The sequence below is a fragment of the Cryptotermes secundus genome, unplaced genomic scaffold (genome assembly GCF_002891405.2).
Source record: "Cryptotermes secundus unplaced genomic scaffold, Csec_1.0 scaffold166, whole genome shotgun sequence".
Taxonomy (NCBI): Eukaryota; Metazoa; Arthropoda; class Insecta; order Blattodea; family Kalotermitidae; genus Cryptotermes; species Cryptotermes secundus.
Window position 1 is genome coordinate 777,048 of NW_019720562.1, and position 27,251 is coordinate 804,298.

Consider the following 27,251-nt stretch of genomic DNA (forward strand, 5'->3'; position numbering starts at 1 on the left):
GTGAATCTGTTTCCATGCTTTGGCTGTGTTGTTTTATTGTTAGCGTTGTATGGTTTCGTCGTTTTGGTGCTAGTGAGAGTAATTTGTTTTGTTAGTGTCTCTTGAGGTGTTCATTGTACTTGACGTAATTAAACCGCGCGATATACCGTTAGGATAAATGCCTTACATTTACTTTATGCTGTGAATAACTATGTCTCATAAGCAGTCACCAGGACCAACTCCTGACATTACTCACCCGGCACATTCTACGAAAAAGGTTGGTTATGTTTAACACGTGCTGTATTTTTAATATAATTAACAGTAAATTCCTTTGACCATAGATTTCCCGTGAAAGTGTAAGGTTCTTGTATATAATTACACCAAACAAATGGTACTCTCTGCTACAGGTGGAAATATGCATGTAAAATAGACGGATGTGTTAACTATGTTTCGTTCATTGTTTTGAAAACTAGAATACTGCCATCCATCACAATTTCCGTGAAAGTGTCGTGTGGTGCTGAATGTGATCCCTCATATAAGTTACACGATCACTTCTCGAGTGTTAAAGAAGTTGCGTATACTAACGCAATTGCCTATTTCAGTTGCAAGTCTGAAAATACTGACGTGTGGAAGAGTCATTTGTGCTGAGTCCATGAAAATCACATTGAAGTCGCTGTCTTGTGTCGAAATAATGCATGCGTTGGTTACATCATTGTATGGTGGTGTGGTGGACACTTCCATGTTTTCATTGGATTCAGAAGTTCGGGATTTTAATGTCAGTGAAATTTAATGATTGCTTTTCATTAACCATCAACCAGTAATGTATGTGTGATAGTTTTGAGAAAGTAATTTTGGTCCTTTCTTCAAAAGGCATGACAAGCACAGTGAATTGTTTTGCTATTAACAGTCTACATACTTAAGTTTCATAGTATACTTGAACTATTGAAATTAAGCTGTTAATTGTTTAACTTTAAATCTCTTCAAATATAGGGTTTGAATCCACAGTAAGTGTAATGATTATGTGCAATTTAACCTTTTATCCCAGTGGATCACACACTCTTAGTTTTAGGCTGTCCTGTTGGGAATAAAAAAGTTTTTGTTCCCCAAACCTATAAATGTGACTTAAAAGCGTGTTGAATTTGAGATTATTAGTGGTTAGTATGAAGACAGAATGCTTCAACTTAAAATATGATCTTGCAGTTTCAAAAAATAATTTCTACTGGACCTTAATGTTTTTTTGCGATGCATATTTTCAAATAATTTTGTATGATTTGGACTTTTAGTCCTTATAGTATTTTTATTGTGTGATTGATTTTTATTATTTTACTTTCAGGCTCGGCGAACCCCAAAAGAACGTCAGCCACCAAAACTAAAACGCAGGAACTATAAAACAAATAGGAACTTGTTTTCCCAGGATGCTTGCCTGATTTCTTTTCAGAGAAATGAAGACAGTGGTATCCTTTGTCACATTTTTCACTGGATATCTATTTCAGAGTACATTAAAACCTGCATATAATGGACTTCATGGAATTTATTTGTGAGTCATTCAATGCTAAATCGACAAGCTGTGACCCAAGTTCTAACCGCCCACCCTCTTTGAAGGCTTCTTGCCCACAAGGTGGTTGCCACTTGTCACTTTGACTGCCCTACCTGGTGCTGCCTCCGTTGAAGTTGTTAGGTCGTGGCTGGTTCCGGCTTGACCAGGCTCCACCGCTTCTTCCGGCTCCACCGCTTCTTCCGGCTCCACCGCTTCCTCCTTCCGTTGCTGATTACGGGATTGGGATTTCCCATATAGAACCTGATATTATGGGCGCCAGCAAACAGCTAGGTGCTGTTTGCGATTCATTTTAAGGGAGGGAAGGCGTGAGTGGGGTGGAAGCTGGCGATGGGTTTGGCTAGCTCCTGGCAATGAGTTCTCTCCTCAGGTCGGCTAAGGGTCAGGCTCGGACAAGGAGGGTGAAGCACTTCTGACCAACACAATGCACTTTGCCACTGGAACACTTTATTGTTTCTCACAGTCACTCGGAGTCAAAAATCTACACTATAAGGCCTAGTCTCGGCTTCCAAGCCGCCAGTGCTGTACTTGCTCAAATTATTTAGTTTAACGCGCAAGTATATTCGCGGGGTTTACCTCCGCCACGTTCGAAAGTTTTAGCAGACTCCTTAATCTTAAACTGGACTCTCTGCCGAGCCAGAGGTCCTAACTTAATTGTATCCGCCTCCTCTCTTCTCCTCCAAAATTCCCGGATAGGTGGATTCAAATAAGAGGAGTTGGCTTAATTTTGGTTCCGGCCAATGACCGATTGTTTTAGAAGCAGTTTCGGCCTAAAATCCCAAACAGCGAAATTGACAGAGATGTAACTTATGAGGGTCGCTAATGAACCCCTGGCCCTCCCACTGTTGACTTATGATGGGTGGCGACTGTTACGTCTCGAATTCTCAAAGTGTCTTGCCGCCGTAAGTCAACTTCTCAATTTCTAAAGAAACTCAGTGGGGGTTCCATGAAGTATCATTTCTGCCCTTTTCGAAACAACCCCAGATGCTTGGAAGCAAGAACTAACAGATGTCTTTGTCCGCGCAAGTTCGGTCTATCTGTTTGTTCTGACTGTGTCTTCCTGTTTCTTAGTAATTCTTACAATTCTACTTTATACGTAAACTACTGAAATAAAAAGAGGGGGGGAAGGATTTCAATGGTTCGGTTACAAAGTAAAATTGCTGAATACTTTGACTAGTAATCCAGCTGATCTGAAGAAATAGAATGCTGAAGTTTATGAGATGCAGGTTATTCTTTACTCCAGAATATCAATATATTCAGAAAAGTATTTATATTTCCAAAAGTAATAAGCATATTTTTCAGGAGGTGTCTAAATCGAGTGTAATGTATGCAGCATAACTTACAATTGGAAAATAATAGGTTACAAATGTGTTCTCTAAATATTTTCATGTGTATTAGTGACTTTAGATGTGGGTTTGGCTCAGTGAGTCAATTTATTGGATATTCACCTGGCAGAACTACAATTGATTATAACACTTTCTCTCTTACTGTAATTATTTTAAATTGTAAAGTATTCTGTCTGTAATGCATTATATTCTATGTAGTTTACAATTTAAAATAGTGTCCAAGTGCAACAGGATGCTGAAATATAATATTTCTATAACTACACCGCTTCGTAACTATGTATGAATAATGACAACACTGGAAAGATTACTGTAAATACACCACATAAAATACTTCATCTATGACTTCTGGTTATAACTGTTAGGCAGCCATGATAGCAGACACTGCCTCGAAGGGTGTCACTTTGTGGATATCTCTTGTAGGAAGTCATTACTGTGCAACCTACAATTCAATGCTGTCGTATTGGCTTTCAACAGTGAAAGTTACAGTGCACGGAGGGAAACATAGTATTATAACCATAGCATAGCAATGGGCACCTATTCTTGAATGCTTGGGAATGTGTTTACCTATTTGTTTCCAAGAAATGGCCAAATCTATCATAATATTCTACATTTTCTTCTGAAATGAAATTTGAAATTTAATTATAGCAACACCAAGTTTTGAACATTTCTTCTGTTCCATATCTGTAATTGAGAATTATACACAATGGAACCCTGTTTAGCAGATGAACTAACAAAATGACTATCACAAAGTAACATATATTAATTATATTTGCCTTTTTGGTATTCATACTTATCAAATGAGAAAAATTTGTACTGGTCGACCTAAGTGAACCAGATCACTTGAAAAGAATATTTTTGCATTGCCAAAAAACGTAATGTAATAGTATGTATACTCATTTCTTTTATGCTTGGAGGAAAATGTTGCTGCTCTTGGTGAAAGGAAGTTGCAACAGGCATCCTCTAAGTAAACAAAAAATTTCAAAGAGAATTCATGTCCCACTGAATCCATTTGATTGTGGAGGATTTGAAAATTGAATCCAATCCAATTCATGAAGACTGAGAGACTTCTGCAATGTGTCAGGATAAAAGTTTAGTCATTTGGGCAGTAGCAGAAAATGTTAAGCTTGTTTCACTAATACTTCATGGCTGGTAAATTGTGGTAGTAGCAGTTTGTGGTGTGTGGTGTGTCTTAGTATATTTTGAGAAAATGAAGTGTTTTATAGAAAACTTGTGGCATTCTTCCTGAAGTTGAAAAAAAGGAAAGTGGGTGTTTGTCTGATGCTGTTATACAGTCATCCAATTTTATCAGAATGATGAGTAGGCAGTTCCCTGTGCCCTGATAAGAAGAATGTTTTGTCTGTGAAACGGCAGCTTGAGGAAACCATATGTCAAGCACATGTGCAAAAGAGGAGTTGAAGATTTCTGTCTTCTGGGATGTAACCCCGCATAGTCCATAGAAAGTTTCTTGCGTGGCTTATTCTTTGACCTTGAAGATGGAAATTACACGTTCCTCTGAAATATCAATTAACTTTCAGCAGACTACATGTCAATATGTCTCAGAAGATAGAACTGTTTTCAGAATAACTGAGTTACAGGACAAAATAATTTATACTTCTGTGTGAGTCTTATGAACATGTAGTTATAGTTAGTTGCATTCAAATAAAAAAAATTCAGCAGCCACAGACATTTATAAAAATGTGTTGATTTTGTGTGGAATAACTGTTATGTCTGTGAATATTTTGAGTGGGGCACTTGAAGGATATAGTGTATGAGATAAATCGATTCACATTTCCAGAACCAAAAACTGCCATCAAGTCAAAGTAGTTTCTACAGAAACTCTATAATAACCAAGGTTCTGAACTATTTTGTTTTTCATTTACATGAAGTTTGTGATCTTCAGGGACATCACATGGAGCATGTTTTAGTGTAACACACGAATTTGCCAAGTGTGTAGAATGATCTGTGAATTATTTATACAGTTGTGTGTATTAACAAAAATGTTATATAAAATTTAAAATGTCGAATTGTAAAAGTAAAGAAAATGCTCTCTACATTAAAGCTTTAACTATCAGATGCCATCAGTGACTGCCAGCCTTATGCACTATGGTGCTGGTTTCACGTATTAAGAGCCAGCTGTAGGCATGCTACCTTGTCTTTGAAATGAAAGAAAGAGAACTATGAAATTGCTGCTTACTTGCAGAATACTTCTTGTGACATATAAGCATTCAATCCAGCATGGGACTTTCTAAGTGTATGAATATAAGATAACCCTCATTTTTTCAATAAAAATAATGTCATTGTGTTTTGATTTGAGGTTGTGGTGGTGGTGGTGGTGGTGCTGGTGCCTATGATAATTAGGGTCTTCTGGGTTGTAACACTGATTTTGCATTTGGCAGAACATACCACCATCCTCAGGGTCAAAGAATAATCCAAGCAAGAACCAACAGTCACCAGCAGCAGTACCTTGAAGATGAAGGCAATATACTCCTCCAAAACATTGGGTTGTGTCTGAACAACACAGTGTTACAGCCCAGAACACCTTATTTTTTAACCTAATAATATTTAATAAGTATTGTAATTACCTTCAAAATGTTTGTTTCCTTACATGCTGAAATTGTTTATGTGTAAAGCCTTAATTCTGACTGCAGCTCCATCATTAAGCAGACTCCACAAACACACTCATCATCTTACCTATTTTAGACAGAAGTTTGATGATGTCCATCAGATTGGGGAAGGTTCATTTGGAGAGGTGTTCAGAGCACGATATAAAGAAACAGGGCTATATTATGCAGTGAAAAGATCAAAGGAACGTTTCCGTAGTGACAAAGACAGGTGCGTGAACAGATGCACGTATTCCATTATGGTGATATACATAGGAAACTACAGAGAACTGGTGCACCTGCAGTATTGCACAATCACACAGCAGCCAAGGGGACCACACAGAAAACACCTATTCCAACAGTTCTACTGTTGTTGTGCAAGTAACTGTTGCTAGACTAATGTAACATTTTGTGTTCAATTGTTGGTCACTATTGGGTCATAACCTAGTCATGGCTGTCTCTTCCAGTTTTCAGTGGATATGCCACATTGATCCCTCCTTAAGGCCCTTCATCCCAAGTAGCCTACAGGTGTACCACCATTTCTTTTCTAGTTGTTGAGGGCAAAACTGCCGGTAGTGATTAGTGCTCCTGCATGACTGGCTTTTAAGATGCTAGTAGTCTCTTCTTTCACTTGGGCATTGGGCAGCTTCTCCACGGTGTTTTAATGCTCATTTTTCAAATCCTGATGGAAGATCCTGCTGCTAGATTGACCACCAGCCATAGGGTTTGTCTCAGGGCTTCATTGATCATCCTCTTGCTTCCTAGATGTAGCTACTTTTTTGGTCCTAGTCCCTTATGCTGTTGTTGAATTTCTTTTGCATCCATCATCTCTTCCAAAGCTTAGGTCCTTTAGGGATTCTTTGTACATCACCCCTGTTCCGCCTCTCCCATGGGTTTATGTATCCCACGACCGGTTGATCCCCAGATCAGTCCTCCCATGCTCCAAGAGTCTCCACTGCAGCTTCTTCATTAGGGACTTTCTGATGCTCTGCTGTGGGCTCTAATTCTTCTGGATTTTCCTCAAAATCTGTGGTGTTCATTTCTTCCACATCAGGCTTAATTTTGGCTACAGTTTGTTCCTGGCCAATTTCATCCTGACCTCTGTCTTTCCTAGAGAAGCCTTGATTATGGCCATCATCTCATGGTGGGAATGCATTGTGGCGTGGTAAGCATCCATCTGGGGAGCGAGGTAACCTGGGTTTTCATCTTCCTTAGACTGGTGTCCATTTTTTCTTGGTTAGCCTCCATCCTATCCTGATTGGCCTATGTCATGGCTTGCAGCCTTTCTTGGTTGGTTTTCATTTCGGCTCCCACCTTTTACACCAGGCATTCTACCAGTTGTTCCATCATTTGTCCCATTTCCATGGTATGATTCTGTAACTACACAACGCAATCATCAATCCAATCCAATCCAGTGATCTCACTTCTGATACTAGTTGTCACATGGTTGAGTGACTGTAGTGTTTAGATTAGTAATTGTATCTCGCCAGGGCCAAGAATTTTCTGTTCTCCACATTGTCCAGACCAGCTCTGGGGACCACCCAGCCTCTTATCCAATGGGTACTGGGGGCTCTTTTCCCAGTGGTAAAGTGGCCAGGGCATGAAGCTGGCCACTCACCCCCAACTAGTGCTGAGGTCAAGAAAATGTGGATCTATACATCCACTCCCACATACACCTTCATGGCGTAGTGCTTAATTAGTTAAGCACATGGAACAACTTTACCTTTCTTGTTTGTGTCACATAACCAGGGGTCACGTACTGTGAAGTGCATAAACATTTGTGATTGTAAGAATGTATTGTTTAAAAGCAGTCCTCTTTTTGAAAGGAATGGCGATTTTATCAACTTGTATATGCACAGAATTATAACAGTTTGTGTAGTGTATGCATTATTTGTGATCTGAAATGTTTGTTTGAGTTTCCACAATCTGTCATAAATTTTGCCCATTTGCCATTGTAATTTCTGCTTGTGAAATGTAAGAATCCATCTTGTGTCATTTGTTACAGTAGTTGTTACAATGTTGCACAGTAATCCCATTTTTATGATCATAGCTACGAAGAGAGATTTTAGATTCACTCAAAATCAGAGAATGGAGAATATAAATCATTCAGTGTGTTTAGGTACTGGTAACATTATCAGTTTGTCTGCCCCACTGGAGTTTGATGACTTCCATGAGAAGTAGCATGAAAACAGTCAGTGTTTTTGAGGTGTTGTTTATGCTTATTGCTTCATTAATAACTTTGTAATTACAGAAGGTTGAAACTTGAAGAAGTTAGGAAACATGAAATGATTCCAAAGCATGATAATTGTGTTGAGTTCGTTGGAGCATGGGAGGAGGATGACTACCTGTACATTCAGCTGGAACTCTGCAGAACAAGCTTGGAAGAATATACAGAAGTGAACCATGACATTACCCAAGATATGCTATGGGATATTCTTCTTGATGTTTTATTGGTATGTTTTAATTTTAATATTTAGCCCTTTGGGATTTAGAACGTTACATACTTTTCTTAATGCTTTTCTGAGCAGTACAGTAAAGGAATGTCATAAAAGGAAGGACAGTTTTATTTTGATTTTTTCCTATTCTTTTTCTTCTTCTACAGCTTCTTTTCCCCTTTTCTTCTGCTTCTTACGCCTCCTCAAGCACCTTTTTCTTCTGTCTTCTTTTCTTCAGTGTCCTAACCCACACATGTGTCATAGAGTCTGAAAAGGTTTAACTTATAACAATTTTTTTAGCGCGCGTGTATACGTGGGTTTTTTTGTATACTGCTGCCTTTAGTAAGTATAACTTAACCTGTATGCTATAACATGTATTTTAGGATAAATCCTGTCACAGGTGACAGTTATGTGTCTGAACTTTTGTGTTGTTTTGTTCCAAGCATTTTTGCATGATAATCTACAGGGGATTGACAAAAATATGGAAACACCTGCATGCCTGAATTGAAGTGTTTATTTTAGCGACGTTTCTAGATGACTCTGTCGTATCTGGCCAATACCACTACCCGTACAACTGCCGCAGTACGTTGCAATCTTCATTTGTTGTCAAGACATTGTTCTGTGCAGTTTTTGGTGCATCATGTCAGAGCTAACAGAATTTGAATGTGGGCAAATTGTTGAGGCCCATATGGTATGTGCTTCTGTAACCAAGGTAGCTGAGGTTTTTGGTGTTTCGTGAGTCACAGTATCCAAGATTATGACCGCATCCAATAAACATCAGCATGGACAGAAATGTGTGTTGAGTGATTGAGACAGACGAACATTGCGTAGGACTGTGATGAAAAATAAGAAGACTACAGCTGCAAAAGTGACTGTTGAACTGAATGTCATGCTCACAAACCCTCTCAGCACCAAAACAGCATGAAGGGAACTCCACAAGCAGAGTATTTCTGGACAAGCTGCAATTCCAAAGCCACTCATCAGTGATCAAAATGCCACTGAGAGGAGAGTGTGGTTCCGAGGTCATAAAACCTGGACTATGGAGCAATGGAAGACAGTCATTTGGTTGGATGAGTACACCTTCACACTGTTTCCTGCTTCTGGCCGAGTTTACACGAGGAGAACGCCATCCCAAGCTTACGATCCAGATTGTTTGCTGCCAAGAGTGAAACATGGTGGGGGTTTGATCATGGTATGGGAAGCCATATCATGGCATTCTGTCAGACCCATCATTACCCTGCAAGGTCACATCACTGCTAATGACTATGTGACCATTTTGGGCGACCAGGTCCATCACATGGTACAAACTTTGTTTCCCAGTGGTGATGCCATTTACCAAGATGACCATGCCCATGTTCACACAGCTCACATCATCCAGGACAAGCACGAAGATGAAGTGTCACGTCTGCCATGGCCCCCACAATCGCCAGATATTAATATTATTGAGCCTTTGTGGTCTGTTTTGGAGAGCAATCTGCGTGCGCGCTATCCAGCTCCATCATCATTAACAGAACTAGCCAATGTTTTGCAGGAAGAATGGTACAAAATTCCTTCGCAAATCATACAGGACCTCTCTTTATCCTTCCAAGGAGACAGTAAGCAGTTCTGCAAGCCAGAGGTTGTCCTACACCATATTAGTCATGGTAATGTGTTTTTTGTTGGGTGTTTCTATATTTTTGTCCATCCCCTGTAGCTTTGAATTCAATTTTACAGCATTTCTTTCTGTTTCACTCTTGCTAGTTCTCAGGGCTTTCTGATTTTTTTGTATGTATAAGAATATCTCTTAATGTTCATTGTAGAGTCATTAAGTTCGTGGAATGTGGTTTTATCACATCATATTACAAGGTATTGAGACACACTTAGCAGATCCACATCGGCCCTCAAAATAGTTGCTGTTGGCCACTATGCAAGTCTGCCAACATTGATATAGCTGTCGAAAACATTGCTGAAACATATCGACTAAATTCTCGTACGACACTTTGCGGCCATTCCACGAACTTACTGACTGTGGTAGTATGTTGCATTTGTATATTTTGAAATTACCTTTTTGTTCAACAGGCTGTGAAGCATCTGCATGATCATAACTTGATTCACCTGGACATTAAACTGGAGAATATCCTGGTAGCTCTGAATGGCCGGTATAAGCTTGGAGACTTTGGTTTGGTCGTAGATGTGTCAAAGGTATGTTTTTTCCATATAGTAAATTATTAAAAAAATTAGAAAAATATAATAGAATCATACACAGTATTATTATTTTTTGTATTATTCTCAGAGGAATGAGACTGACTCCACTTGGTACTGTGGCCACTACTGGCCTATTGTATCAGCCCCAGATGATGGTTGATGGTGATTGTGGAGTAGTTGGTGGAATGAAGATTGGCAGGGGAAGCTGAAGTACTTGAAGGAAACCTTCTCCAGTGTCACTTTGTTCACCACAAATCCCACATGACCTGACCCAGGCTTGAACCCAGGTTGCTGCGGTGACAGAGAACTTCCCATAGCTATGCTTTCTTTCTGTTGGAAGAACTTATCATCCACCTGAAAATATGTGGTTCTCAGAGAAACTTCTAGCACTTCTCCTCCCTCACTTGAGGATGGAAACAGATCCAGTTTCTGCAACGCTGTGATCTCTGATTTTTATAATACTGGATGATGGACAAAATCCAAAAACCCAGTAGTCCTGCGTGCTATACAGCATTGTCAGAACCTTTTAGAATCTACTTCATTATAGTGGTTTCCCAATTTTTTTTTTAATATCGTCGCGTGTTTCCCTGGTAACGCGACAAGTAAACTCATGTGAGTCTCGGATTTGGCTAAGATGTTTATTGGACACTCTCTTTTACACTCACACTTACAATTATTATCAACTTATAATGTCCTTTAGACGTTTCCTCTTCACCCTTATAATTACTTGCACCACTGATCTTGGTGAAGTGTCTTCACTATCCTTTGTTGGATGTGAGCTTGCTTCTGCTCTAATCGGAACTACACTAAAAACAGATTGGTCTCGTTGAAGCTGGACTCTTATAACGTGCACTCAGGCTGAATAGAATGCACCATGTTCAAGGGTTTGGTTTTGCCCTATGTTACACAACAAATTTGGGAATACGTTACCTGGTGTATTCTTTGCCATGGATATCCTTCCATCTCCAGGGTAACGCATTTGTTTTTTAAGCTATTTCTTGGCAATGCCTTGCTGGTATTACATTTCCACTGAAGGATACATGTTTATCACAGCCGTTGTTATGCAACTGCCTTGAACAATTCGTTACTTACATTTGCTAGCATTCGGTTTCCAAGGCATTGCAGTGGAAACACTGGTCATTGCCTAGGAAATCAACTCTGATCTCCTCAACCATTCCGGCTTTCTGGCAGCATGCCATATTATTATGGTTTTAGCTAGCCAATAAGTGTTCTGTAATACAGTTGGGTGCACCACTCAGTGGCTGTTTAGCGACTGTACCAACCAGAAATTTTTTAATGAGGTGAAAGCTTATGAATATGTTGTCAGTGCAGTGTGTTCTTCAGATAGTCTTCAGAGTTGCCATCAGTGTAATGAATATCTGACTTGCATTACCATGTTGCCATTAGGGTAACTCTATGTGACTCTCTGAATATAATTTGTTAGGTTCATATCACACCATTCTTGTGGTTTGATTGTCTGGGAATGAATGAAACCATTTTTCAAATGTGCTGAGAACAGTGTCCTTTGGGTGCATTGCATTTAATATGAAATTATTGTAGTGTATTGTATTGGTACTCCTCCCAAAAAATTAATATGTTTGACATCAATAAAGGACTGTCATACTCCTGAAATCCTTAACGTCTCTTTGGACTGTGGACCGTGAGTACCACAAAATGTTTCCCGTGCTGCAGATAGCATACTGATGTTTCTATCACATAAATTTCTTTGAGACCCCTTCCATTTCTGTACCTTGTTTATGATATTTTATAGCTCTTTGTATGTATATTCACTCATTTGCACTATCATGAATTGCTTCTATTCCAGGAGTCACTAATTGGATGTAATCACCAAAGCCAATATCATCAATTGAACTGCTCACCTCTATTATATCATTCTTGAAAACTTCATTTATAATTTTCATTAACTTTGAACTCACTAAGCACACATCAGGTTGAAGGCCTGGCCATGATGACTTTGATGTCATGCATTTAGATTAGAGTCTGAATCATCAGCTGTAGGATAATTAGAGTTATTGATACATAAAGAAAGAGTTAATTTATTTAGTCGTAGTGTGATGCAAACCCCATCTCAATAGAGATTGTACTTCCTCAGCTAGCGAGCAAAGAAATTAAGCTTGCAGTAGGATGTACCGTGTACATGAAGTTGCAAACAAGGTATTCAGATACCCGATATACAGTGTATGTGTAACCACACTGTAGGGTTAATTTATCTATATGTATGAAATTAACAGCCTTGTGATTATTATGCTGTCAAGGATTCAGAAAACTTGTGTCTTCTTATTGCCCAGTGTGACTATGTCACACATCTTATTCAAATTCCATAGATACATTATTCAAATCCTGGACATTTTTAGCTGTCCTGTTGAGTTTCTCACTTTAAATGAATGCAGGTGCAGTATTTTAAAATAAGCATCAAAAACTTTTTCACATAAAAGGAGATGGCTTGATACTAATGAACTCAGGCTTGTTAGTTTCAGTCCATCTCAGTTTAATAATTAGATGCTGCATAAAAGTTGTACTTGATACAGCCTTATTAAACCCATAGCTCATTTCAGTGCCTGTTTGAAGTGAAGTTACTTTTTGAACTAATAGGATCCAAGAAACTGTTACTAGAAAAGTGTTCATTTTTATAGGAAGACTTGGATGATGCTGTAGAAGGTGATCCCAAGTACCTTGCACCAGAACTAATGACTGGACATTTCACAAAGGCCGCCGACATATTCAGTGTGGGAATAACAATGCTAGAACTTGCATCCGATCTGGATTTGCCATCTCGAGGACCACTCTGGCATGAATTAAGAAATGGAATATTTCCTGATGATCACACTGGGCGTACGTATGATTACCATTTGTAGTTAATGTGTGAGAGGTCAAGGTTTCAGTCCTCAAAATCAAGTATTCAGTCTGCAGATTTTCTTTATTTTTTTAAATTCCTGCTTGTTATTTGGATATTAAATATTGTTTATATGTATGTGCAGTGTTACCACTTCAGAGCAAGTATGTCTTGCAAATGAGAACTTTTAACAATTGAAAACAGTGTACAGTAAATTTTTTAGTATTATATGTATAGAAGAGTAATTATAAAATGAGGTAACTTGACTACAATGCACATTTCATAAATTGGCCCATTTTCTTTACCAGACTTTCTGCACAGGCTTTGCTTTTGACTTGTTTCTGGAGCTATTTTTATCACACTTTTTAGGTTTGTCCACATGTGTAACTGTCATTAGTTCTTAGCATCCCATCTTATATGTGTGTGTAGCCTATCCTTGTCGCGTCATAGCCAGTGAGAAAGGTCTATGACTTGCCATGCTATTAACAGGAGTTTAGTTTCTCCCAAAGAATAGATTTCATTATTGTGTCCATTTGCATATGATTGAATGTTGAAAGATTCTGTGATTGTGTTCCTTGTTAAGTTTGACATTTTCAGCCAGAGTCATGTCAATGGAATGGAATAGCTTAGGCTTGGACACGAAACTCGAAATAGTATGCTATTCCTGAAATCTGTGGTATGGTGTAAAGTGAAATAGGAAAACAATATGCACTGAATGTTGTGTTGCAAGAACATTATTCTCCTGGCAGTTAGATTTTTAAATGTGGCAAAGTTTATTACTCTAGTCCTGTGTCATTAAAAATGTCATGTAAAAGTCAGCTCTAATGATGGTGGATAACAGTCAGGATTATTGAGTTTCTAGACTTTGTACAGTGTATAGTATTCCACTGACTTAGGTTGTCCAATTTTTCCGTTTAGCCCTTTCTAACAGACACAACAGCGTAGGTGCCTCTGACTTTTCACCTGAGAACAGAAGCAGATCCAGTTTTGGAAATATTCTCTGCAGAACACCAGACACACACTGTCTCATCTGTCTGACTGTCTCATCTCAAGTCTCATTTCAAGTCATGCTCTCGGCTGTTGGTTTGTCCCATCTTACTTCCTGTTCTCTCACAAAATGTGACTTACACTTTACTGCAATCAATGTTACAAGTTTCATGTTTTTTTTGAAAGAAATGCTCCTGTGAAAAACTTTTGCATTTATTTAGTGTTTTGTATTTATATTTTAACAGACCCAGAATTAATTCTACAGCTGTAATTAATTTTTGCAGATATATGCCCTGAAATGTTTGAACTCATACGAGCAATGATGACCCCAGATTATGTGGAGCGTCCAACAGTTGATTTCCTTCTGGCTCATCCACATCTCACAAAGTTGATGCTGAGACGTCGTAGGTCTCACTATGTGAGCCAAGTGGTAAGTTAACAGCCTTTTTTTAGTATATATATTTTTTTGTTAAAATCACATAAGGCTTATCATCATCGTCATTAGACTGTTGAATTGATTTATAATTTTGAAACTTTATTGGTTACATAATGAACCAGTCTTGTAAGGAAGAATTGTTGTGTGTTGACTATACCCCAAGTTGGGAGGCAACAACTTTCAGCTATCTACACTATCTTATTCAATGTATTTACAGTTACTTCCACGTCTGAAGCCATATTCTCCAGCTGTAACCTAAGGATATTATATTATAGTGATAAGGGACCTGCTTAACTTTCTGCCTGTACCTGTTATTGTGAATGGACAGGAGAGGGCACACATGTAATATAAAACCTAAAAGTAAAAAAGTAAAGCTATCCCTGTAACAGGCTGTGGACGCCCATAGGGTTGTGAGATGTTGAGGTTCCCACATTTTCTAGACAGTCAGCTCATGGATGGTGGTAAGGTTGTAAGCCTTATGCGCCGGCCACCCTTTACCCCCAAGAATATTCCTGGTACTCATTTCTGTTGTAGGCTGAGTCAGCCCCAAACCCATAATGCAGCTGGAAGGATTAGGTAAATTGAAAAAATCCACCTCATTGGGATTCGATCCCGTGACCTTCCAGCTTGTAGCATAGTGCCTCAACCAACTACATTACCGCCTGCAGTTAAAAAAATCGGACATAATGATTTATCTTTATCAGACATTAAACACGGTGTTTAGCTGCATCGACTAAGGGAGAAGTGTAGTTTTCTTCTCTTGTTATGCTGCCTAGTCAGGCTTTTGTTGCTTTTGGGGCATGTAATGTGTATATTTGTGGAAATTTCATACTACTTGCACAATGACTGTTGTTTTCCTGCACAAATATTTTCTCTTCAGGAATGTTGAATCGTCAGCTGGATATGGTCACTTTTTGTTATAAAAAGAACATTCAGCTACATATTTAATTTTATATGGTTCAGTACTGATACTCTAAAACTGGAGGTTTTAATGCTTTATAATGTGAAGTATTCTTCTACTGTCTAGTTTGAAAATATAAAATTAACACACCTGTTGTTTGTTCATTTTTTAAATTTGTTTTATTTCATGTGTAATTGTATTCTGACTAACTGTTGACATGTAAATAGGTTTCACAAGTGCAGTCCTTATGCAGCAACTGGTGTGCAGTTTTGAAAAGTCTCATGGAAATCATGTTACTGCCTCTTGGATACTTACACATTGGCACACGTGGCGATTACATCTCCAGTGCTTGCATTACCAATGGGTGTGTCACCAATGGGACCAAGTTTGGACAGTGGGAAACTTCATGCTCTGATGGTAAGTGTGCTTTGCTGTGAATTTTCATGATTTGAATTGTGAAGTCAGTAATTTATAGACTGGTGTGAATACCAAAGTTTTCAAAGGCAAACATTAACATAGTGGTTTCCAAAGTGTGGTGTGTGCCCCCCTACCCCTGGAGGTAGAGGGGCAACTAGTTGGTTTGGGGGGGTGAGATATTCTGGGAAAGTTATATAGCAAAATTTAATTGATTGTAATTCTTAAAAAATATTGAATGATAGACTGTTTAATTTTGTTCATTGCTTTCAAAAGCAACCCTTGCAACCATGAGATTGCTCAGTTCAGTTAAAAAAGCTTTCTTTATACTTACAGCACAGTTGTACAGTTTGAAGTTCAATGTTGCAAACAGTAGCTGTTAGCTCTTCATGATTCACAACATTGTAACTGGCATTTTTAGTTCCTATAATTGCTCACTATGTCTCAACAGTTGACATTCAGTGCCAGTGCACATGCATTATCAATCTGTTTTTCACTGTGTTCTACTGTACTGTTGTCACAATATTCTGTAGTGTTGGTTTCATGTTAATTTCTCTCATACAAAAGCATCTTGAGCAATCTATTGAATGTGATCATAGCTCCTGCAGTGCTAGAAAACTTTTGAGTATTAACAAAGGAAAGATAGAGATAAAGAAGCCAGCTCAAGTAAAGACAGTCAGTCTAATTCATGTAGAGAAGTGGTATATAAAAACCTAAATGTAGAAAATACAGTGCAAAATGTGTGTGTGTTGGATTCACAGATGTTGTTGATACAGAAGAGAGGCCACAGTATTTACCTTGCATATAAATTCTTTCTGCAGACAGCATGAAGCTGAATAAATTAAAAAGGGACATAGTCTTGAAAGAGTACTACTGAGTATGGCACAAATATACAGTATGTACCAAAAATTGCAATAATGAAACTCATGCATCTCAAACGTGCATGTGCGTTTGTCGATGGGGCATAGCTGCAGCCTCATGTGTTCCCAGTAGTGAAAAGGAAGTTGTGTTGTGCAGTTGTTGGAAATGGGTCTCTTGACGGAGGAAAAAATATTCATAGTTGAGTGTTATTTCCGCTCGTATGGAAGTGGTCACCAGACAACTCGCTTCCTTGGTTTTGAGCGGTCAGTTGTTATCGTCCAGAAACTGCTACATAGTACATGTGTGACGATATGGTGTGCTGTCTCAGCACATGGTATATTAGGCCCCTATTTCATTGAAGATGAGGAAGGCAATGCTCTTACCATCACCCAAGAACATTACAGTTGTTAACTGTATCAGAAACAGTCCACTGAGAAGACTCTTTGCAAAGTTATGTGATGATGCTGAGGCAGAGATACAGTACTGCTGTGTTATTCTGAGATATCCTGGCTCTAATATGGCAGTACTTCACAGGATATCTGAACTGAATGAAGATGTGGACATTTTCTGAGTGATAGTAATAACAGAGATGATGCAGATTCATTTTACACTGAAGATTTTGTTCAGAAAGTGGTCTATTTGGTAGACATTTTTTAAAAACTAAATAATTTGAATAAATGAATACGGGGTCCTCAAATTAATACTCTGAATTAGATAATGTATTCACAAAGAAGTTAGAACTGTAAAATGGAAACGAAGATTGTAAAATTTTTGGCGTGTTTGCTACCATTGAAAGATGTTGTCCCAGCAGTGAAGCAGAAGCTAACAAAATATTCCTCCTTATCCACTTTAGCACTTGCAGGGACAATTTTCATTGTATTTCATACATTGGTGTCTCGGTATTTGAATTGGTTAAACACCCATTTGTCACCGACAGTATCTTTGGGCAAATGATGTACATATGAGATTTTCTCAGTAGATGTGAATGATGTAGATAAACTTTGCTCATTGTTGGCTGCTTGTGAAAAATGACTGTCCGTTTTGTTTACTTTTGTGGCGTGTATACAAAACTGGATTGCTGCTGTCACAGAAACAACATATTTATCACGGTTGTTAATGGAAAAGGAATTGTGATTCATAGTTTGATGACTGACACTAAGGTTTGGTAGGCTGTGCCAGAAAGCTATCTAAATCAGCCATGCAAACTGCAGTACACGAGCTCTTGCAAGGTGTCTTGTTATTGATGGGTAATGTAAAACTGTCCTCCATGTCAAATATGTTCCATTTAATTGCAAATACAGCTGTTGAACTCCAACCGCAGTATTTATGTTCTTGAGAACAAAACAGTGGTAGTGTTTTGTATTTTATTGCTTTACAAAAGTCCACCATTCCTTTGTGATGCCATGTAAGAATGAATAAAATGCATCAAGAATGTTGAAATTAAAATCCTTGGAAACATAAAACTGAATACACCTGTCAGGAAAAATAGAAGTGGAAAATCACAGCTAAATTAATAACAGTGGTTGGTGATGGACTGTTGTACTGTAAACATAAATTAGGCAAGTGGATATAAAACTTGAGTATGGCCCATGCTCTAAAACAGGGTGCGTTAAACATATTTTTCAAATGATTGGATATGGGCATGCGATTAATCGTGCAAGTGAATTATTTCAGTAACATTTGTAAATCATGATAAATATTTTTAATTGATAAAATCCTAAAATGCATTTGCTTTAATAATGAAAAACTTAGAAAAGCTGTTTTCTATGCATCCACATATGCACACGCACGCACACACACACACAATTAAGAAGAGTGAGGGGCCAGTTGAACTGGTGTATTATATGAAGATTGGAAACCACTGCTTTAGCTTGTATGCACTTTTGAACATTGACCATTAGACTTAACTTTATCTTTTAAGTATTGTCAGTGTAGGGTGGTACGTATGATGAGAATGACAGTACTAGTTTGAATGATTGGATTTATTGTCACTTTGGTTACAGCCTTTCTTAATCACACTTAAGTACAGCAAATCAGTGCTATCACTAATTTAGACACGTTCCATTTCGCCATTGCACACTCACAAGGATTATCAGACTTCACTAGTTTTCTCCTGGCAATGGATCTCCATACAGAAACTATAACAATCTCGCTGCATTACACACTCCAGGTATTACACGTAAATGAAGTCTTCAAATCACACTCTAAATCCCCACAGGCCGACCTCCTGTACTCTTCTGTTCTCCTAGTCCCAGTTCACTCTACCTGCATATGACTGAGTTGAATGTTGCTGCATTCACTTCTCTTATAAGCACTCTGCACTAGTCTCTCAAATGCCACGAGCTCTCCTTGACTCTCCACACTGACTGATTCAACCTGAAACATATTTGATATATAGGCACCGCACAGACAACCCAGAACACAAGTCATTGATAGCTAGTACTTCTGCAGTTTTGTAAATTGGGGGAGTTGGGAGTTTTGTTATATATATGGTTGATATGTTCTTTTCTATTTGTTTTATATTATGAATGCCTTGACTTGTTCCTGTGGGAATGGAATGTTTGTTTTTTGATCTGTGACTCATTCTATATCCAGTGGTTGTTTCCCAGCCTGTATCTGGATCTATTTTTGAATTTGAAATAAATTGAAATTGAAAAGTGCTTTTGCAGTGTGATGTCATTGTGCCTGCATTGAAGTCTGTTTACTGAGATTGTGCCTAGAAGTGGGGTGCATAACCTCGTTCCATTGTTGCCAGTGTGTATTGTGTGTGTTTACTGGTCTGTTACCTAGCAACACTCTGGCCATCCATGTTACAGCATAGATACGAGGGGGGACCCAAAAATAACCGGAAACGACCTGTTGCGCGCGCATGCTTTGTAGTTACGAGTTGTGCTGCTAGATGGTGTTAGCTGGGGGTCTCCCGCGACTGTTAGTGAGCTGGCGTCAGTCTGAGTTAAGTGGTTTGTCTGTGGTGCTCTGTTGTGTGCGTTCCTGTTTCAACCCTTTGGCGATTAGTGAGATGGCCGACCAGAAGGAACAAAGAGTGTGCGTGAAATTGATGAAGATCGTCGAAAGACCATTGACCAACTTTCTGAGGAAACGAACATCTCATGGAGCACGGTCCAGCGAATTTTAACCGAAGGTTTGCACATGAGACGGGTGTCTGCAAAATTTGTTCCTCGCTTGCTCGGAGATGACCAAAGAGAAAACTGTGTGAATGTTTGCCGCGACTTGAAGAGTGAAGTGCAGAACGATCCAGAATTTCACGCACACTCTTTGTTCCTTCTGGTCGGCCATCTCACTAATCGCCAAAGGGTTGAAACAGGAACGCACACAACAGAGCACCACAGACAAACCACTTAACTCAGACTGACGCCAGCTCACTAATAGTCGCGGGAGACCCCCAGCTAACACTACCTAGCAACACAACTTGTAACTACAAAGCATGTGCGCGCAACAGGTCGTTTCCTGTTATTTTTGGGTCCCCCTTTGTACACATCTTGTCAGTTTCATATTGTCATGTGTTAGGGTTTGGTTTGATAAATGGATTTATTTGATGCTTAAACTTGAAACTGCAAATAGTTATAGCATTCTCACGTATCACTACAGCTCACACAAAGCCTTCACAGTCTGGTATGTCTTCATTAGTCATTGCATGGTAGTGGCTTCTGACATTTGGTCAGTCAGGTAAATTGCTGCTGACCCTTGCCATCACAGTCATTCTTGATCCAGTTGGTGCTTGATATACAGTGGAACCTCGCTTAACGAGCATAATTCGTTGCAGAATCTTACTCGTAATGCGAAACACTTGTTAAGCGAAACAATTTTTCCCATATAAATTAATGTAAAATATGATAATGTGTTCCATGCTGAAAAAATACTAAAAAAATTTTATGTATAACGTTTATTCAAAGAAAAGTATATATACATTGTTAAGGAGCATGAATCATCTTCATCTTTTCTTCTATGCGGAATGAACCAACCTGGAATGCGAATTCGATTTGCAGAAAAAAAAAGTCGAAATAATTCGGTTATTATTTATGATACATATCTTAATTCTTTTTTTACTAGAAAGCTGTCTAGAGACATTTGTTTTTGCCGACGCTTCAAAATTTGGTGAAAATGTGACACAGCATTATCATTAAATAAATTTGTAGTGCGCATAGCCACTGCCTTATTAGGGTGATGCTTCTCAATGTACGATGCAACAGTTTCCCATGCTTTCAGCATTTCTCTTATTGCACCAGAAGATTGTTGCTTTGCTGTTACCTCTTCCTCCTCCTCTGACAAACTCTCTTGCTGTGAAACACAATGCAACTCCAAATCGTGCAAATCGTTGATGTAGACCAATTGTATGTGCATGCTAGATCAGCCATGCTCACACCTCGTTCTCGCTTTTCAATGATTTTACGTTTCATTTCTACGGTTATTTTTATTCTTTTATGGCTGTCTTTTTGCGGCTCTTTCTTCGGGGACATTTTTGCAAAGGTTATTAAACTTTGCACAAAAAAAAAATCACAAATAATATGTCTGAACACAAGTTTGGAAAAATGTGTGATCACAAGCGACACTAAGATGCTAGTGGAACGAATGCTAAACACAGACTGATGTAGCAAGCGCACAATCCGGGACTTCCCCTCTCGTCACTCATTATGTGAAATGTCACTCATTAAGCGAGTCATTTTTTTACAATTTGTTTTGCTCGTTATGCAAATTACTCGCTCTGAGAGGTGCTCCTTAAGCGAGGTTCCACTGTATAGTCTTCTCACAGACTGCATAGAAAGTACTGCTTCCAAGAGTTCCTCTATCACTCTGTACATATCTGTTGCTACAGGATTGTGTTTACTGAGCCATTTCTGAACAGTGTACATCTCTGGTTCCACCAATCTGGCTTTTGGGCATGATATCACATTGCTCCCTCTTTTAGGCTGCTTGTCCTGAGTAGCTTACAGGCATCCTTCCATCTCCTTTTTTCTGAGGAGTTATACATAAGAGGTTTGTGACCTGCCTCATAAATGGCGCTGCAGTGTCATGCTGATGCGCCCTGCTCCAGTTTCAGCAGTGTCCTGTCTTCAGTCTTCGTGGATTATGTCGTGTGATGCTGTCCTCCAACTGCTCCCTCCTCAGGGATTCTTATCTCGAGTGGTTCTGTGGTAAACTGCTAGTCAGTTCATGTGTACTACTGTCATCTTTGTTCTGGAGAATCACTGATCCTGTACCCCCACCCTGCCCTGCCATCTTTGATTTGGGTGACTACCCTGTAGGGCCTTCCCATGGTAGTTGAAGCTTGGTTGACTTTCCTTTAGTGCAGGTTAGGTGATACAACCACACTTGGTCACCCTCCTGGAAGCCTGCGCAGTTGGCCAGATGATTGTATATTCATTTTATCTGTCACTGGCCACCTTCAGATGTTGGTGTGTATAACTGTGGATGTTGTGTGGCTGATCCATGATGTCCACTGTGTAGTCAGTGGTGGGTTTTTCATTGTCAGGAGCCATGAATAGGAAGTCAAAGGGTAGGTGTTCTCTCCTGAACATTAGGTTAGCTGGGTTCAGGGCTGCAGTGTTGTGGCCAAATACTGTATAGACAAGGAGGAAGATGGGCCATCTGACTGCAGGTGCAAGGGGTTTGTGCACATCTTGCTCATTCTCAGGCATTGCAACACCTCATGCATATGGCAAAAATCAAAGTTACAGCCCTGGTCTGTGTGTAGCTCCTTCAGTACTCGAAAGCAACATAAAAAGTTGGTCACCAGGGCTTCTGCCACCATCTGCACCTTCTGGTTGGGGGTGGTGTAGGTCCTCAACCACTTGGTGAAATAATCCATCATGGTCACAAGGTATCAGTTTCCTTGCTCACTCTGAAGGTAAGGGTCCTGCTACATTGATGACTGTCCTCTAAAATGGAGCCCCAACATTGTACTGATGCAACAGGCCCTGACCTTTGGTTTATGAGGTACCACCTGCCAATTACTGCTCTTCAGATTGAGGGTGGAGAACCATTTGGCTCTGGTGAGCTTGTCCAGTGTATCATCAGTCCTAGGCAGTGGAAAACAGTCTTTTATTGTGACATCATTCAGCTTCCTGGTATTCTTATCAGAAATGGAGGTCCTTTTTTTTTGTTCCAAATGAGAACAACAGGAGATGACCAGGGGTGATTGACTCTTTGATAACCCTGCATGTCCTCTAGCATCATGCCCGCTTCTGCCTGTTTTGCTGTAGGGAGAGCCTCCTGGGGGTTTATCAAATTCGTCAGGCTTCTCCAGCTTTGATGCAGTGGTACACTCTGTCAGTCTGCCCATAGCTACTGCCATTTGTTGCAAAGACATCCTTGTACATTGCAACTAGTTCTTCTTACTGTCAGGTTTCTGTGTCACTTAAGTTGGGTCTTGCAGTAGCAATCATGTCCTCTAACTGTACCCATTGTGCAGCAGGCTCTTGGGTCTAGGGTTCCACTGTGGTGAGTGGGGTCACAGTATGCAGGGATCCTTTTATTAGTGTCTGGTCTTGAAAGGTGGTGTTTAGGACTCTGATGGGCATGGGCAGATTCCAGACTAGGGTCCTAATTATATTGAGTCCTCTGGGCATGTGGATCTGAGGACTTGGTTCTGCCAAGCCATTTTTTTACTTAACGGGAGCTCATATCTCTGTAGTGAGTCCACCACTGAATACACTCTTGTTTTCTGTTCTTTGAATGTTTGAATTTTTTCTTCGTTTGAAGGAATGTTAATTGAAGAATTAGTACAAAATTGAAAAAAAAAGTAAATATTACAGCATGAAATGCTGGTTTCAGTATTAGCACAAAAAAATCCTGCCTGGAAGATATGTCAGTGCTTAAAAAATCTGGAGGTGAAAAGTTTTATTCTGCCTACATTAACATGATTTGCATGCTAACAGTGACAGCCAGGTGAAGTAGTTTTTGAATTGTGATGCGTATGATTTTCCTTTTTTCAGTTGAGAATGGGGCGAAGAGTGTGATGAACCAGTCTTGTAGTTCCACTTCTACTACTTCTCCAAATGTCTCACCTATCAGAGGGGAGAAAGATACGTTATTTAATACATCTATTCCTAATGTTATGATAACAAATTCAACACCTACAACCACACCAGCAAACAGTCCCAGAAAGCGAAGTTTAGATGATCTGCATGATTCCATTACACCTGTGAAGACTCGGATGTAAGTGTCAGTCTTGATTTTAGCAGTGCATATGTTAAAACAATTATATTGTAATCCTGTCTAAATACTACACTAACTCACTTATAAATGTTAATGGCAGATGTCCAAATGCATGAGTCTGCTATCGTCAAACCAGTACTGTGACAGAAACTTATCATATTTGCACTTGTAGAGGTCAAACTTTCTGTTCCATCATTTCGTTCTAACAACATGAGTGTGACTTATATGCAGAACAGTCTGTTCTTATTCATGAAACATAATGAAGATAGTGACGTGCCTTTTTTTCATTGATATATAGCCCATTAATCCATATGGCCATAATTAAAGGTGCAGGGATTGAGAGAGTAGATGTAAAATATTGTCACATGTTTTGTAGGTAACGCGACAAGAAAATGTATGTGGGTTTCGGATTGGTGAATATGTTTATTGGACACTCACTTTTTACACTCACAAATATAATTATTCGCACTTATAACATCTTTGGATGTTTCCTCTTCAATGTTATACACTCTCACACTGCTAATCTCAGTGAAGTGTCTTCTGCTCTACTTGGATCTCAACTGTCCTTAGCTCTCATTGACTACGAGCTCGCTTCTGCTCTAGTCGGATAGGAGCTCTACTGGTCTCTTGTCAGATAAAAACTAACTGGTCTCTTGCCTAAGTTGGACTCTTATATCCTGCACTCGGGCTGAATAGGGAACACCTTGTTGTAGGGTTTAGTTTCGCCTGCTGCTATGAAAACGAATCTCTTGTTGCTGCGGGAATACATATACATTTTTACTGCCTCTAACGATTCATTACTTAGGTATTGCTAGCCTCTTTATAACAGTGGAAACCCAGTGTTAGGTTCTCGTGTTCTTCAACTGGTTTCCTAGGTAGCGTGCTTTCTCATCGTCCTTTGTATAGAGATGGATGTCTTACAATCTGGCTTTCAGGCAGCATGTCACAATATTTTAACTCCAAGGAATATGCAATGCAATATAAAGATACACTTCTCAAGGTAGATGTATTTTTGTAAAAAGATGCACTGTATTTGCAGAATGAGCAATTTTGTGATAGTTTAACTACACTGTGAACTGTTACAAATATTTTGTGTGTATGGAATCAGCTACATTGCAGGCTATGTTAATTACATTCCAAGGATATTAAAATGGAAAAGAAATATGTGCAGTAGAAGTCTTCTCTGTTTAACACTTGTACTCTCTTACAGAAATGGGACTGGAGAGACTGTTCTCCAGACACAGATGTATGGATTTTTAAGACCCTTCAAATTTTTGTAAATGAGGTTTTGGTATATTTTTGTTCTCTTTTATTGCTTACTGAAGCTAGAGTTATTATTTTTATATGTAATCTATGATAGGTGGACTCTTCAGACACTATAACTTGTCAGTTTTAGCATATGCATACCTACCATTTAACTCTGCATTATGTAACTTTCAATTTAACCATTCGTTTTTTACTCTTTCAGCAAACGTTTGTGTGTGTCTAGTTCAGAATTGTACTCATGTGGCCGAAAAAATGAAGATGATTCAGAAGTGCCTAGCTGTTACCACTTTTCCTTTTCAAGGACATCCACAGGTGCTCGAAATCTACTCCCAGTGTTTCGAAGCTGTAAGGATTAGCCATGTTAATGGTAAAGTTGGGATGCACAATTTGACTCTTACGAATTGGAAGTGCCTTGTGTTAACTTCGTGAGGAATCTCCAGTGTTCTGAGATTAATCATTTGATTGTTTTAACTAAGAATAGTACTATTGTCTTCACTAATAATTTCGAATTATTGAAGCATTATGTATTTTTTCTTATATTTGTGTTACTGAAGAGAGTTTTATTAGACTCTTAATTTCTTCCTTTATCTATTGGGTATGAGTTAGAGATTTATAGAACAGCAGCAGTGGTATTCTAAAATATGTTCTTATTCACAATTGTCATATTATTATTATTATTGTTCAAATGCAATTTTATGTAAATTTATAAATTTGATATATGTATAAATGTATAGAAACCCTGTAAATAACTTTAAATCTTCCTATACACAGTGTTCCAGGAGGAAAGGTCAATATTCTGGGAGGTCATAGTATCGTTCATTCGAAACAAAAAGTGTATATGTACGTGTCCTATTCCAAATGGTTTCCAAGTTAGAGCTATTTCACTGTACAGTTCCAAAATTGATGAAAAGAAAGAGATATTACATACTGTTTCTAATACTGGTATTTACTGTTCAAGTGAGAAAGTTGGTGCAGTTTACCTAGTATAATACATTTTTAAAAATTGTGCCATCAGCATCTGTGCGCTTTGCAGCTTATGTGAGGACATGGCGTGTTGCTCATCTGAGTGCATCTTGATGTTCTTTTTTGCAGACAATAACATGAAATAGCCATCTTGGAAACTGTTTGGAATAGGACACATGTGCATATATACTTTTTTGCTTATAATGACCAATACTGTGACCTCCAAGAATATTGATCTTTCCTCGTGGGAGACCCTGTATATAACTTTTAAATAGCTCTCATATAGTATTTTAACATAAATTTTGTGACTCTTGTTTTATAGAAATTGCTAGATTCAAACTTCATGTTAAATGAGCAATAAAATGGAAATTTCTTATGAATGAAGACTTTTATGATAGACAAAGTATTGTCACAGCCAAGAGGCAGTGTTTGTTCATATTGTAATTTTATGTATATTTTAACTGTGTGTTTTTAAATATATTCGAAAATCTGAAATTTTAAATTCTTCATTGGGCTACTGTTGTTACTTCTAGAAGTTTTGTATAACATTTCCTTTCCTTTTATGGCAGTTTGTGTAATCTTGACAGCTAATTTTGATGCAGAGTTTCTTAAATGCATTATTTCTACGAATCTAAAAGCAGCAGCAAGTGCATAACAGCAATGTACAGTAATACTCAATGTATGAACAGGATGTATTTGCAAAGTTTCATTCTTATGTCAAAACTCTGTAAGTGAATAACCTTTTAATATTAGTACTGTAGTGATACATTCTTAGCCCTCATATTTTATCATTTCATGCTATAAAAGCTTAATCATCCATGTTTTAAAGAGACTTTTTTGACTGAAAACATATTTTGTGCTAATAAACTGCTTGTGAGTTAACTTTAAAGAAGTTAAAGAAGTGGCAGACTGACCAGTGCTTTTATTTTTATCAGTAGTATTCAGAATTATTGTAACTATAGAGTCAAAAAAACCAAGTACTTACCACTTCAACCTGATGCTTACCAGCTTCAATTTGGCAAATAAATTTCAGTTTGTGCTCTAACATGGTGACCACTTTTCTTGACCCATTAACTGCTTTAATACCTTATAACTTAATTTTTTTAATGTAGAAACGTTGCATTCACCACAGTATAAGATATATTGCAATCCATTTTTACCAAAAGTGATGGCACATAACAACTGACAGCAATTTTGAAACGTAGATAGTGTGTGCTGAGTCTTCTAGGCAGATGTAAACAAATATTCAACATTGTGAGTATACTTAACCTTGTGTATTTCATATAAACTAAAT

General features: G+C 38.5%; 1 protein-coding gene across 1 annotated transcript; it reads left to right on the forward strand.

The window, feature by feature from the left end:
- Window positions 1-26,918, forward strand: LOC111868416 (membrane-associated tyrosine- and threonine-specific cdc2-inhibitory kinase). Its single transcript, XM_023859029.2, has 10 exons — window positions 1-256; window positions 1,313-1,433; window positions 5,529-5,712; window positions 7,732-7,933; window positions 9,974-10,096; window positions 12,754-12,952; window positions 14,225-14,370; window positions 15,505-15,694; window positions 23,506-23,728; window positions 25,197-26,918. The coding sequence occupies exons 1-10, from the start codon at window positions 191-193 to the stop codon at window positions 25,348-25,350; spliced, it is 1,608 nt and encodes a 535-aa protein (XP_023714797.1). The 5' UTR covers window positions 1-190; the 3' UTR covers window positions 25,351-26,918.
- The last annotated feature ends 333 nt before the right edge of the window (window positions 26,919-27,251 follow it).